Source organism: Rhinichthys klamathensis, unplaced genomic scaffold, assembly GCF_029890125.1.
Source record: "Rhinichthys klamathensis goyatoka isolate OS25496 unplaced genomic scaffold, OSU_Roscu_1.1 h1tg000054l_1, whole genome shotgun sequence".
Classification (NCBI taxonomy): Eukaryota; Metazoa; Chordata; class Actinopteri; order Cypriniformes; family Leuciscidae; genus Rhinichthys; species Rhinichthys klamathensis.
In genome coordinates, this window is record NW_026606599.1 from 2,195,598 (window position 1) to 2,208,898 (window position 13,301).

Genomic DNA, 13,301 nt, shown 5'->3' on the forward strand with positions numbered 1-13,301 from the left:
TGTCGCCAGACCCCTGGCAGAGCAGACCCCCGTGGAACGTTCGTCCTTCCCTGGTCTGCTCTGTCAGGACGCGGTCTATGACTGTACCCCCACACCGGGCCGCTATGCCGTCCACGTCTGGGTCAGTCATACCGCCTCGCTGCCCCACCGACGGGAAGTCTGTGGTTCGCATGACCCCGCTGGTTCAGTCCTTGGGAGCTTGGCTAGAGCTTCCCAACCTGTCCCGCTGGGTCGCACGAACGATCAGGCTCGGCTACGCGATTCAGTTCGCGCGGTCTCCTCCCCGCTTCAGGGGAGTCCGCTCCACTATGGTCGGTGGCAATGCCCCTATCATGAGAGCGGAGGTTGCTACCCTGCTGGCGAAGGGTGCGATCGAGACTGTCCCTCCAGCCGAAATGAGGTCCGGGTTTTACAGCCCCTACTTCATTGTCCCGAAGAAAACCGGTGGGTTACGGCCAATCCTGGACCTGCGCGTATTGAACCGCTCCCTTCACAGGCTGCCGTTCAAGATGCTCACCGCCAAACGCGTTTTCGAATGTGTGCGGCACCAGGATTGGTTTGCAGCGATCGACCTGAAGGACGCCTACTTTCATGTCTCCATTCTCCCTCGACACAGACCGTTCCTACGGTTTGCTTTCGAGGGACAGGCATATCAGTACGCAGTTCTCCCATTCGGGCTAGCCCTGTCTCCTCGCGTCTTCACGAAGGTCGTCGAGGCAGCCCTTGTTCCCCTCCGGGAACACGGGGTTCGCATTCTGAACTATCTCGACGACTGGCTGATTCTAGCTCACTCTCGAGATCAGCTTTGCGAACACAGGGATTTGGTACTCCGCCATGTAGCCCGTTTGGGCCTTCGGGTCAACTGGGAGAAGAGCAAACTTTGCCCCGCGCAGAGGATCTCTTTTCTCGGTATGGAGATCGACTCGGTCGCCATGTCCGCGCAGCTTACGAGCGAGCGCGCGCAGTCACTGCTGACTTGCCTGAGACAGTTCGAGGGCAAGAGTGCGGTTCCACTGAAACTTTTTCAGAGGCTCCTGGGGCATATGGCATCTGCAGCCGCGGCAACGCCGCTCGGATTGCTTCATATGAGACCGCTTCAGCTTTGGCTTCGCGACCGAGTCCCGAGGTGGGCATGGCAACACGGCACCCTCCGAGTACCAGTTACTCCGACCTGCCGTCAGACCTTCACCCCGTGGGGGAACCTCAGCTTTCTACGGGCAGGAGTGCCTCTGGAACGAGCTTCCCGGCATGTTGTTGTAACGACAGATGCCTCCACCACGGGCTGGGGTGCCATGTGCAATGGACGTGCTGCCGCGGGCTCCTGGACAGGACCCCACCGCTTATGGCACATCAATTGCCTCGAGTTGCTGGCTGTACAGCTCGCCCTGCGCCGCTTCCGAGCCGTGCTCTCGGGCCAGCATGTACTAGTCCGATCAGACAATACCGCGACCGTAGCGTACATCAACCGCCAAGGTGGTCTGCGCTCCCGCCGTATGTCACAACTCGCCCGCCACCTCCTCTTATGGAGTCAGAAGCATCTGAGGTCGCTTCGAGCCATTTTCATCCCTGGAGCCCTGAACTGTGCAGCCGACGAGCTGTCACGGCTTCAGCCCCTCCCCGGAGATTGGCGACTCCATCCCCAGACGGTTCAGCTGATTTGGGACCAGTTCGGGGACGCACAGATGGATCTGTTTGCCTCTCACGACTCGACCCATTGCGCCCAGTATTATTCCCTGACCGAGGGCACGCTCGGCACGGATGCTCTGGCACACAGCTGGCCGCGGGGCCGCAAATATGCGTTTCCCCCAGTGAGCCTTCTTGCGCAACTCCTGCGCAAGGTCAGGGAGGACGAGGAGCAGGTCACTCTGGTCGCGCCGTACTGGCCCACCCGGACCTGGTTCTCCGAACTTGTACTCCTCGCGACAGCACCTCCTTGGCCCATACCTCTGAGGAAGGACCTACTTTCTCAGGGACGGGGCACCCTATGGCACCCTCGTCCCGATCTTTGGAACCTCCACGTATGGCTCCTGGACGGGACGAGGCAGGTTTGAGTACCCTGCCACCAGCGGTGGCGGCTACCATCACTTCCGCTAGAGCGTCGTCCACGAGACACCTCTATGCGTTGAAGTGGAACCTCTTCGTCAACTGGTGCTCTTCTCACCGAGAAGACCCCCGGAGATGTTCGATCAACGTCGTGCTTTCCTTCCTTCAAGAGGGGTTGGAGCGAAGGCTGTCTCCCTCCACCCTCAAGGTCTATGTCGCCGCTATTGCCGCACAGCATGATCTTATAGAAGGTAAGTCGGTGGGGAAGCATGACCTGATCGTCAGGTTCCTGAGAGGAGCGAGGAGACTGAATCCTCCTCGCCCTCCTCTCGTTCCCTCTTGGGACCTCGCAGTGGTCTTATCCGCCCTGCGTAGTGCTCCCTTTGAGCCTTTACAGTCAGTCGAGCTTAACTTCCTGTCAATGAAGACGGCGCTTCTGACTGCATTGGCCTCCATCAAGAGGGTAGGGGACCTGCACGCATTCTCCGTTGACGAAGCGTGCCTGGAATTCGGGCCGGCTTACTCTCACGTGATCCTGAGACCCCGGCCTGGATATGTGCCCAAGGTTCCTACCACTCCCTTCCGGGACCAGGTGGTGAACCTGCAAGCGCTGCCCCCGGAGGAGGCAGACCCAGCCTTGGCACTGCTCTGTCCAGTACGTGCTCTCCGCATCTATGTAGACAGAACGCAGTGTTTCAGGACCTCAGACCAGCTCTTTGTCTGCTATGGTGGGAAGCTGAAGGGAAAGGCTCTCTCCAAGCAAAGGTTGTCTCACTGGATAGTGGACGCCATTGCTTTGGCATACCAGCAGCAAGGTCGACCGTGCCCCCTTGGTGTGACTGCCCACTCCACCCGGAGTGTGGCATCCTCTTGGGCTCTAGCGCATGGCGCCTCGCTAACAGACATCTGCAGAGCTGCAGGCTGGGCGACACCTAACACATTCGCCAGATTCTACAATCTCCGAGTGGAGCCAGTGTCCTCTCATGTACTCGCTTCAACCAGCTAGTACCGGACCCGCTCAGGTGTCTTCGCTTGCTCGCCACTCCACTCCACGGACTGGATACGTGCGATATTCTCCTCAGGTGAGCTTCTCCGAAAGCCCTGAGTTCCTCCAGCACTCCTGACGTCGGCGCCAGTGTCTCTTGCCTGCGCGTCGGCTAGGTGCCTCCCGTGTGCATGGTACCTCCCGGAGCTACCCCCACATGTGTATTCCCACTGTAAGCCTCTCTGAGCATGTGTCTTTCCCTTGGCAAGCCACCTTGCCACCCCTGGGGTTGAAATATTCCACCTGCGGCTGGATACCCCAGTGATTCCCCATATGCATCCCTCGGGTCATATGTGTATTTCTAAGTCCCCCCCTCTGGGTTGGCAGTAATTGCATACTTCCCTAAGACCTGGGATATGCTCCCCAGTGTACCTTGGTATTCCTGTGTTAAATAGGAGTCCTTCGTCCGTGCTAGTCTCACGACAGGGATCTCAGATTTACGCAGGGCACTGGAAGACAGCCGAGAAGTGGCGTGATTAGACTGGTATCCCCATTCGTCGTCATCCGACGGAACTCGGAGTGACAACGAAAGGGAACGTCTCGGTTACGGATGTAACCCTCGTTCCCTGAGTAGGGAACGGAGACGTTCCGTCTTCCTGCCACTTCCGCTGTACCGCGGGGATCGCCTGAACTCAGGTTGGCTCCTCAGCGAAGAAACATGCCGGTTTGCTGCCAGCGTTCTCCTTATATACTCACGAGGTGAGGCGGAGTTACGCTATGCAAATTCCGCAGACCCATGGCATTTCTTTGCCATTGGCTCGTTTTGAAGTATTTGAAGTTGATTGGCTTCTAAGCGAAACCCCCATTCGTCGTCATCCGACGGAACGTCTCCGTTCCCTACTCAGGGAACGAGGGTTACATCCGTAACCGAGACGTTTTGTAATGATAACATTTCTCACAAAACCATAATTTATTTTTAATTGAATTTATGTGTCACAGCATTTGAATGTTTATATTCCTGTTTCCACAACCAATATGCCAACAGAAAGTAGGCCTATGAATGAATTTTAATATTTTCAATATCGATTATATTTGATGAACAAAGGCAAGTCATATATTAAACAAAAACTTCTTTTTTTTTTTGCATTTGTTCATTAAAGGGATTTCTTTTAAAACAACACCAATATGATTTATTTACTTCACTGCTGGCACAGAAAGGTTCAAATTGTATGTCATGTCAATTTCAGGGAGAAATACAAAATAAGAGAGTAAAGAGTTTGAGGTTAAACTTCACCTCACTACAGTCCATCAAAACAATGAGGCACAAGAGAACAAAAACAAAACAAAAACAAAAAACACCTGCGACATTATGCCTGATAACAATTGTGGTTCCGGTATTGTGTTGCAGATCGGACATGCTGGTGGTAGTGCACTATCTGACAGATTTGAACGCTATGTGTGTGTGCTCAAACATGACCAAAAGTTACAGTGAGTCTTTGTCCAGTGACATTCATAACATAACACACACACCAAACAAATTCAAGAAACACCTAATGGTCACCCAGAGAAACTCAATAACAATAAAATATAATTAATATTTATTTATGCCACCCATTGAAGATTTTTTTGCCTGTATTATCGAAAGATTCATTATTTATACCTTTTGGGGAACATAGCTTGACCCAGGCAAGAGACGGATGTGCCCAATGAATCCAGGAGTCAATGTTGGTTAATTAAAGTCAGCTGACAAATTTTACTGGAGATAAAGTTTTATAACAGGCATATGAAATTTGAAAAACAGATTAATTCGGTAGTAAAATCTTGTTTTTTACATTTAAGATTAATAGCAAAGGTGGAAGCATTTCTGTCCACAAGTGACTTTGAAAGGATTATTCATGCTTTTATTTTGGTACGATTGGATTATTGTAACTCGCTATATGTAGGTGTCAGCCAAGTAGCCTACTATTGAATCGGCTTCAATAGGCTTTATGCACAGCTTTACTTCCTGAACTTCAGCCAGCCCTTTGTTTCCTGTCTGTCATTATTGGACAAACTGATTAATCCAGCTGTGCCTGGCCTCAGTAACAATAATCAGGCACACCTGTATTAATCAGTTTGTCCAATAATGACAGACAGGAAACAAAGGGCTGGCTGAAGTTCAGGAAGTAGTAAAGCTGTGCATAAAGCCAATTGGTTATGAATGCGTCTGCTAGACTTTTAATGGGGACTCGCAAAAAGTAGCATGTAACACCAATTTTAGCCTCACTAAATTGTTTGCCTGTGCAGTTCAGAATTGCTTTTAAATTATTGATTTTTGTTTACAAAGCGTTGCATAATTTGGCCCCACCATATCTAGTGGATCTCCTTCATATACATAAACCTTCTCTCTTAGATCAGCAAATCAGATGATCCTGTAGAGGCAGATACAAGCTCACACATCATGGATCTGCTGACATAATTCACTCATCACCGACACACATGTATATTGGACATGTCCCCTTTAAGAAGACGTTCATGAGAGTTTGGGGGTGGTTTAATGCGCGTTTTTTCTGACGCATGAGTTCATTAAAAAACACAACTGTTGTTGTTCTGACACCGCAATCCTGCCTCCGTGTATTTTTGATAGCACAAAAGCTACATTGGTGACCCCGATACAGAACAATTAACGTACGATGTCGACGAATGCTGTATCTCTGAAGCTGCCGGAGTTTTGGGAGCAACAAGCGGCCGTGTGGTTCGCTCAAGCCGAAGCTCAGTTCGCATTGCGGGACATAACCGCGGACGACACGAGATATTACTTGTCGTGGTTGTTGCAGCCCTCGGCAACTCCACGGCCGCGCGAGCGATCAGCATTCTGGAAAACCCCCCGGATCTGCATAAAAGACTTTCAGTTTATCAGAGACTGAAAGAGCACGTCGTTTGCTCTCACTGCCAGGCCTCGGAGATTCCCGGCCATCAGAGTTGATGGATCACATGCTAGCGCTGCTGGGTGAGCACAAACCATGTTTTCTGTTTAAAGAGTTGTTCTTACAACAGTTACCACAGAGCGTTCGTACCCCTTTGGCAAATAGTACAGTGACTGACTACAGAGAACTAGCACAACTGGCAGATGTTTATCAGGCAGCATCACACAAGTGTACAACTACTGAGTCAGTGGCTGCGTCTGTATACCCGGTTATGAGAGCTGCAGCACAACGGGCAGATGAACGACCAGCTTTTGCCGCGCGGCAATCACCGGACCAAGGACTATGTTATTTTCACGCCCGTTTTGGGGCGAAAGCCAAAAGGTGCCGTCCACCATGCACGTTCAAGGGGAGCCATAATACCACACCTACAGTCAGTAGCATAGTAGCTAACGACAACGCTTACCTACTGTTCGTCACTGACTCATTATCTGGCCGACATTTCCTGTGTGATACAGGGGCGCAGGTCAGTGTTCTCCCCGCATCCCCGGTGGACAGACGCTTGGGTGAAGCTGGCTCACCGCTCGAGGCGGCCAACCAAGGCAAGATACGCACCTATGGGAAACGGCTAATACCACTGTGCTTCAATGGACAACGCTTTACATGGGAGTTTGTCTTAGCGGATGTGAGTAGGCCTCTCCTGGGCGCAGACTTCCTGTGCACTAATGGACTGTTGGTTGATGTCAAAAATTGCTGTTTAGTCACGGCGGAAGGTTTTAATGTCTTACCCTGTTCGAGGAGCACTTTCCCCACAACCACCCTGTCTAGTGCATTGACAGGCGAGTGCGGGTTCGCCCAGCTTCTCAATGAATTTCCCAATCTCACCAAGCCCACTTTCTCCTCAGCACTGGCCAGTCATGGGGTCGTTCATCATATCTCTACATCCGGGCCGCCAGTTTATGCCCGGCCCCGTCGACTAGATCCAGTGAAGCTAGCAGTTACAGAGGCAGGAGTTACACTGATGTGTGATGTCTCCAGGGGCTACCCTCGCCCAGTGGTACCTGGACAGTGGAGGCGAGCTGTTTTTGACAGAGCCCACAGTTTGTCACACCCTGGACGGAAAGCTTCACAGAAACTGGTCTCTTCAAAGTTTGTGTGGCATGGATTGAAGAAGGACATCCGAAACTGGGTCTCGGCTTGTGTAGCATGTCAGCGATCTAAAGTACAAAGACACATCAAGGCACCACTGGAAATTTTCGAGGTACCAGAGCGACGTTTTGACCACGTCAACGTCGACCTGGTGGGACCACTGCCACCATCCCGGGGGTTTACTCATCTTCTGACAATGGTGGATCGAACCAGCAGGTGGCCGGAGGTGGTACCTTTGACCTCAACGACAACAGCGGATGTAGCACGGGCCTTCATTGACACTTGGGTTGCACGTTTCGGCACACCATCAGACATCTCTTCAGACCGCGGCCCCCAATTTACACTTGATTTGTGGACAGAGGTGGCTCGGATTCTTGGAGTGCAGCTGCACCGTACTACAGCATTCCATCCACAGGCAAATGGCCTCTGCGAACGCTTTCATCGCTCTCTGAAAGCTGCGCTAAGGGCCAGTTTGACAGATGACAGATGGACAGAGCGGCTACCCTGGGTTCTGCTGGGCCTTTGGACGGCTCCCAAGGAGGATCTACAAACTTCTTCAGCAGAATTGGTATACGGTCAGTGTCTGCGGGTCCCGGGAGATTTCATTCTAGACAGCACAAAGCCCTGGAGTCCATCTTCTGAACGCACTGCCCTCTTAGACAGGATCAAGGCTTTCAAACCTCTACCTACATCTCAACATGGACTGGCTGTGGCTTGGGTTCCCAAAGACCTTTCTGAGGCTAAGTTTGTATTCATTCGTCATGATGCTCATCGGAATTCTCTGCGACCCCCCTACGATGGACCGTTTCGGGTTCTGGACGCTGGAGCCAAAACCTTTCTAGTCGATATAGGAGGACGCCCAGAGCGCGTGACTGTTGATCGACTCAAAGCAGCTCATGGGGAGCCAGGTCAACCGATGGTTCCGGCGCAGGCTCCAAGGAGGGGTCGTCCAGCCACCAACAAGGAAGCAGCCTCCAAAGCGGAATCTCAGACTGCGCGAGAGGTTCAAGATGCTGCCGATTCGCGGCATTTCACACGTTCAGGGAGACAAATTCGAGCTCCTAGCAAGCTGCTGTTGCCGGTGTTGGTGAATTCTGGGGGACCTGTGTAGAGGCAGATACAAGCTCACACATCATGGATCTGCTGACATAATTCACTCATCACCGACACACATGTATATTGGACATGTCCCCTTTAAGAAGACGTTCATGAGAGTTTGGGGGTGGTTTAATGCGCGTTTTTTCTGACGCATGAGTTCATTAAAAAACACAACTGTTGTTGTTCTGACACCGCAATCCTGCCTCCGTGTATTTTTGATAGCACAAAAGCTACAATCCTAGACATTCCAAGAACTAGATTAAAATTGAGTGGTGATCGGGCTTTTGCTGTGGCAGCTCCAACGCGCTGCAATAATTTACCTTTTGTAATATTCTGGTAAGCACTGAATATTTGCAACACTGATTTACTGGGGATTATGGGGATTAGAGCACATGGAGATGGGTGCACGTTAACGAATAAAGGTTCCAAGTTTGTTCGGTACTCGCTGTACGTCTCCTTATTCATGACTGCACGCCCTGTGCAATATAAAATAGTAAACGAGAACAAGACACCTTTACACCTTAGACTTGCTCCCTCTTTAAGTTATTTTAAGCGAAATTTAAAATTGTATTGGCTAGAATTAGCGTTTGGATCAGTAGGTTCATTGGTAAGAAGCTCTTCAGAGATGTTTGTTTGTCATTGTATTGTTTGAAAATACATTTTATGTATGCAATTTTATTATGTGTTTGTACAGCACATTGGTCAACATCACGTTGTTTTAATTGTGCCTTATAAATAAAGTAAATGAATGAAATATGAATGAGAAAAATATTCTTTCCGATGAGAGAGTGATGATATTTCAGATATTTCTACATGATTATTTTTGAACTTGATTGTCAATAAAAGCTGAGACAAAGTCACTAGGCTATATCTGATTTAATATTAAACTTTAAGTTAACAGATCTCCAGTGACTATTTCTATAAAACGACAAATATTTGTCAACTTTTTATAAAAATAAATAAATAGTAGGCCTAGCCTATAATAAATGCTCATTTCAGATGGACTATTTTTAATAGGACAAAACTGATCAAGCAGTGACAATTTTCCAAATATGTGTGAGCAGCTGCCTACACCTGTTTTCCCTTTTCTGTTATTAATCTCAGTTTATGAATTTACTATTAAAAGCAGATTATGATCATCTATGAACAGTTTGAAAAAGGGCCCTTAAACTCCTAAAATTATGGTTATTCTGAATCATTTTATCTAAAAAAAAAAAAGCTTTTTAAATGAATGCCATTTTATTCTATAAAGCAAAGTGCTTTAGATTTGTGCAGAAATCATTTTCTTATTTATCACAAAAGATAACTTAATTGCTTTTCTAAACTAACTATGGGATGTTTCATTTTGAGACTGTTGTAAAACTCTTCCATTAATGAAAAACCTCACTGGAGAGCATTACATTTTCACTAACGTCAGACAATAACTTATTTATTCTTAAAACTATTGTACCAAAATACGGCAGGTAAACTGAAGCTCTTTTCACAGATACCATGGGCGGCTCTTAAAAGAGCCTTTGTGTTGTGTTGAGCGGACTCGCTCTACTTTGAGCTGGTGTATTTGGTCACAGCCTTTGTGCCCTCAGACACGGCGTGTTTGGCCAGCTCTCCGGGCAGCAGCAGACGCACGGCGGTCTGGATCTCTCTCGATGTGATGGTGGAGCGCTTGTTGTAGTGAGCGAGACGAGACGCTTCACCGGCGATGCGCTCGAAGATGTCGTTGACGAAAGAGTTCATGATTCCCATCGCCTTGGAGGAGATCCCGGTGTCGGGATGAACCTGCTTCAGGACTTTGTACACGTAGATCGCGTAACTCTCCTTCCTGGACTTTCTGCGCTTCTTTCCGCCCTTACCGGCGGTTTTAGTGACGGCCTTCTTCGAGCCCTTCTTGGGTGCAGACTTCGCTGGTTCAGGCATGATGCTTCAGTCAGTGAACCTCAAGCACAATAAAGCTGTGTTTCTACAGGCGGGGCTTTATGCACTGCTCTATGCTAATTTCCAAAGGGAGGTACAGCCTTCTCTGATTGGTAGTTTTCCTGGACCAACCCATAGAATGATTTCATTGGCCACATTAAATGTTCCTTGACTTGAAGGACAGCCAATCACAGGCTTTAAATGTTAATCCCGCCCATCGCCTCATGTCCTACTACCATCCCCCATTCTATCATCAGGTTTCTTTGTTTCATTTTCCCGCATTTTTCGGAATGCACTACTGTACTAGATATTGTAAGTAAAATATTATTACAGTTTATCACAGCAAAGAATGCAAATGAAGTGTTGCACAGGGTGTGAAATCTCGGTGCCCTTTGGTTGCTTGGGATAATTAAGCTCAACAAAATAATACTCCTAGACACTCAAATTGTGTAGAAAAAAAGTTAAGCAGCCTTTTAATCATAGCTTTTATAAAAAAAAAATTGGCGACAGAGACCTACGCGGTTTATGCCTTTGTCATGGTGTGTATTTAATCAACTTTTAATTGATTAAACATTTGATTGAAAAAATATATAGAATACATACTTAAATACAGCTAATATTACCATTAATTTCCACATAACGTCTTTATCACTGGTTGAAAAAAAACAACTAATAATCACGTTAAACTACTTTTAAAATAATTTATAACCACTTGGAAGTTTGTTCTTTGTGTGTAAATGTGGGTGGCTCTTAAAAGAGCCGTTGGGTTTTTCTTCGTGAGTCTCTTAACCGCCGAACCCGTACAGGGTGCGTCCCTGTCGCTTCAGCGCGTACACAACATCCATGGCGGTGACGGTCTTTCTCTTGGCGTGTTCAGTATAAGTCACAGCATCACGGATGACGTTCTCCAGAAACACCTTCAACACACCGCGCGTCTCTTCATAGATCAGCCCAGAAATACGCTTGACGCCGCCACGTCGAGCAAGACGACGAATAGCGGGTTTAGTGATTCCCTGGATATTATCGCGAAGAACCTTTCGGTGACGCTTAGCGCCTCCTTTCCCGAGTCCTTTGCCGCCTTTTCCTCTTCCAGACATGTCGACAGATATACTTAAATTCAACACAACACAATAAAGAAAAAACGTTTAGAGAAGAAGTGTTTATAGTCGGCTAGCGGACCTAGTTGAAACCAAATTCATGGGTGGTTCTATTAAACGTCACTCGACACGCTACTCTCCAACTGGTGCTCAGCAAATGACATGTAGGTCCACCTCTCTTTACGTCATGGGTTGAGTTTGACGTAGTTCAGCTCCACCTCTGTGGATCTAATGGCTGGAGGGATATTGTGTGTGGGTGTGGTTGGACCGTCTAACTTCACCCATTACGGTCACTTGCCCAAATTACATTCAGAGAAGAGCTGGATCTCACACTCCACCCATGAATCTGCAGTGAGAAGACTCTCCTACAGTCCTTCGAGTTTTCCTTCAAAGCATGGTTTTAAAAAACACACACTTCAGGGAACAAGCACTGTGACATCACGTTCTGCATACTATTTATGGAAATATTAGTGAGTCAGTTATTTATTTAATGACCAAGGAATTCCTTTAAATATGAATAATTTTTGTCACATTATAAAATCCCAATTACAGCAGAGGAATATGCTATTGATTTTGGAGCTATCCCTTCTGGGATTGTTATGTTTATGAAGGGATTTAATAACAAGATACAATATAACAAGATACAAAAAATTATCTGATACATCTGTTGGTAAATGATCTCTTGCCACCAAATCAAACAACAGTATTCGTGCTCTGATCCAGAAAGATGTTGTCTCTTGCCTGAATGCCATTTTTTATTGAAACAGAGATATAGGGGAAATTAACTGGGCTAGGCTTTGCCACAAAAATTATTTTTGTACAATAAGATCAAAGAAGTGTCTTATAAAATGATACACCGTTGCTATCCCACAAAATGTTTTTCACAAAGGTTTATTTCTGACGACTTTGATGTAAATTGCACCTTCTGTGGTCTCTAAACTGAAGATTTATCTAATTTATTTTTGTATTGTGAGTATACTACGATTTTTGGGAAAACAATGTTTTATTGTGTGTGGTATAATTTCTGAAATCTCATTGAAATATGAAAATATTATTCTGGGTTGTTTACATTGTGAAAGAGAACAATCAGATGTTTTTTTTTATCTCAATTACAGATGCATCTGTGTGAGCAGTAATCTGGGGAAGATGTTCTGCAGCATCATCAACACAAGACTCGTTCTTTTCCTCACAGAGCACAATGTCCTGAGCAAATGCCAGATTGGATTCTTACCAAATTTTAGAACATCAGGTCATATCTTCACCCTGATAAATACATCAACCAAAACAAAACGAAAATATTCACTTGCTTTAGATTTCCAGAAGGCCTTTGATTCGATTTGGCATGAAGGCCTTGTGGTGGCAATTTTAATGATATTCATTTATCTTTAGTAAAATATAGATGATTCAAAGAATGTCACATGTGTGTCTCTCACTTGTAGTGAGAGAGGATTCTGTTTATGTACCTGGGGAGGCAGAAGAGGGAGACACTCCAGAGAACAGACGAACAAGGACCTCTGACCTAGATGTCAGAAGGCCATTTGGTGCAGGGGAGCTTAGTGGGCCAACTAGTGACGTCTATGGAAAACTACTGGGAGGAAGGCTCTGGGGGGAAGAAGGCCTTGAAACTAAGATAAAAGCTAGTTCAGTCTGTCTGGGGGTGTGTCACTCTTCTGCACAGGGTAACAACTGTGTATTAGACTGCTCCTATTCTTGCAAGAATAAATACTTCTATTTTATATAGATTGACTCTGAGTGTCTCTTACGCAGTGATGTTTGTTTGAGATGAATTTGTGCCACAACAGCCTTCTTTCTAAACTTCTAGAATCAGGTATCGGGGGCAAAACATACAACATTATAAAAACAATGTACTTGTAAGGCTGGTGCCGGTATGTCTGATCGACCCCTCAATGTGACAAAAGGCCCTCCTGGGAATTAACACTTGAACTATCTCTTGAATATGTAACTCCCTCTTGCATATGTAACAGGAACTTTGGAGACGCAGCACACAATGCAGTTCACACTTCACCCACACTATCTTCCCCACATCCCCCTCCTCCTCACCTGAAATACAATGAAACCTTATGCAATGTTATGTGTGTACAAAAATGTAACTAC

General features: G+C 47.1%; 3 protein-coding genes across 3 annotated transcripts in view; all 3 read right to left on the reverse strand.

Annotated features, from left to right (window-relative positions):
* The window catches only part of LOC130083233 (Fc receptor-like protein 5), a 514,396-nt gene that overhangs the window by 76,888 nt on the left and 424,207 nt on the right, over window positions 1–13,301 (reverse strand). The gene's annotated exons all lie outside the window — the stretch shown is intronic.
* On the reverse strand, window positions 9,651–10,104 carry LOC130083337 (histone H2B-like). Its single transcript, XM_056248352.1, has one exon. It carries the CDS (start codon window positions 10,090–10,092, stop codon window positions 9,718–9,720), a length of 375 nt encoding a protein of 124 aa, XP_056104327.1. The 5' UTR covers window positions 10,093–10,104; the 3' UTR covers window positions 9,651–9,717.
* Window positions 10,834–11,195, reverse strand: LOC130083346 (histone H4). The gene has a single exon (XM_056248360.1). The coding sequence runs from the start codon at window positions 11,184–11,186 to the stop codon at window positions 10,875–10,877; it is 312 nt and encodes a 103-aa protein (XP_056104335.1). The 5' UTR covers window positions 11,187–11,195; the 3' UTR covers window positions 10,834–10,874.

Bases quoted from the DNA above. Each gene is read 5' to 3' on its own strand.
- LOC130083346 (XM_056248360.1), bottom strand. From the start codon at position 11,186: ATGTCTGGAAGAGGAAAAGGCGGCAAAGGACTCGGGAAAGGAGGCGCT.
- LOC130083337 (XM_056248352.1), bottom strand. From the start codon at position 10,092: ATGCCTGAACCAGCGAAGTCTGCACCCAAGAAGGGCTCGAAGAAGGCC.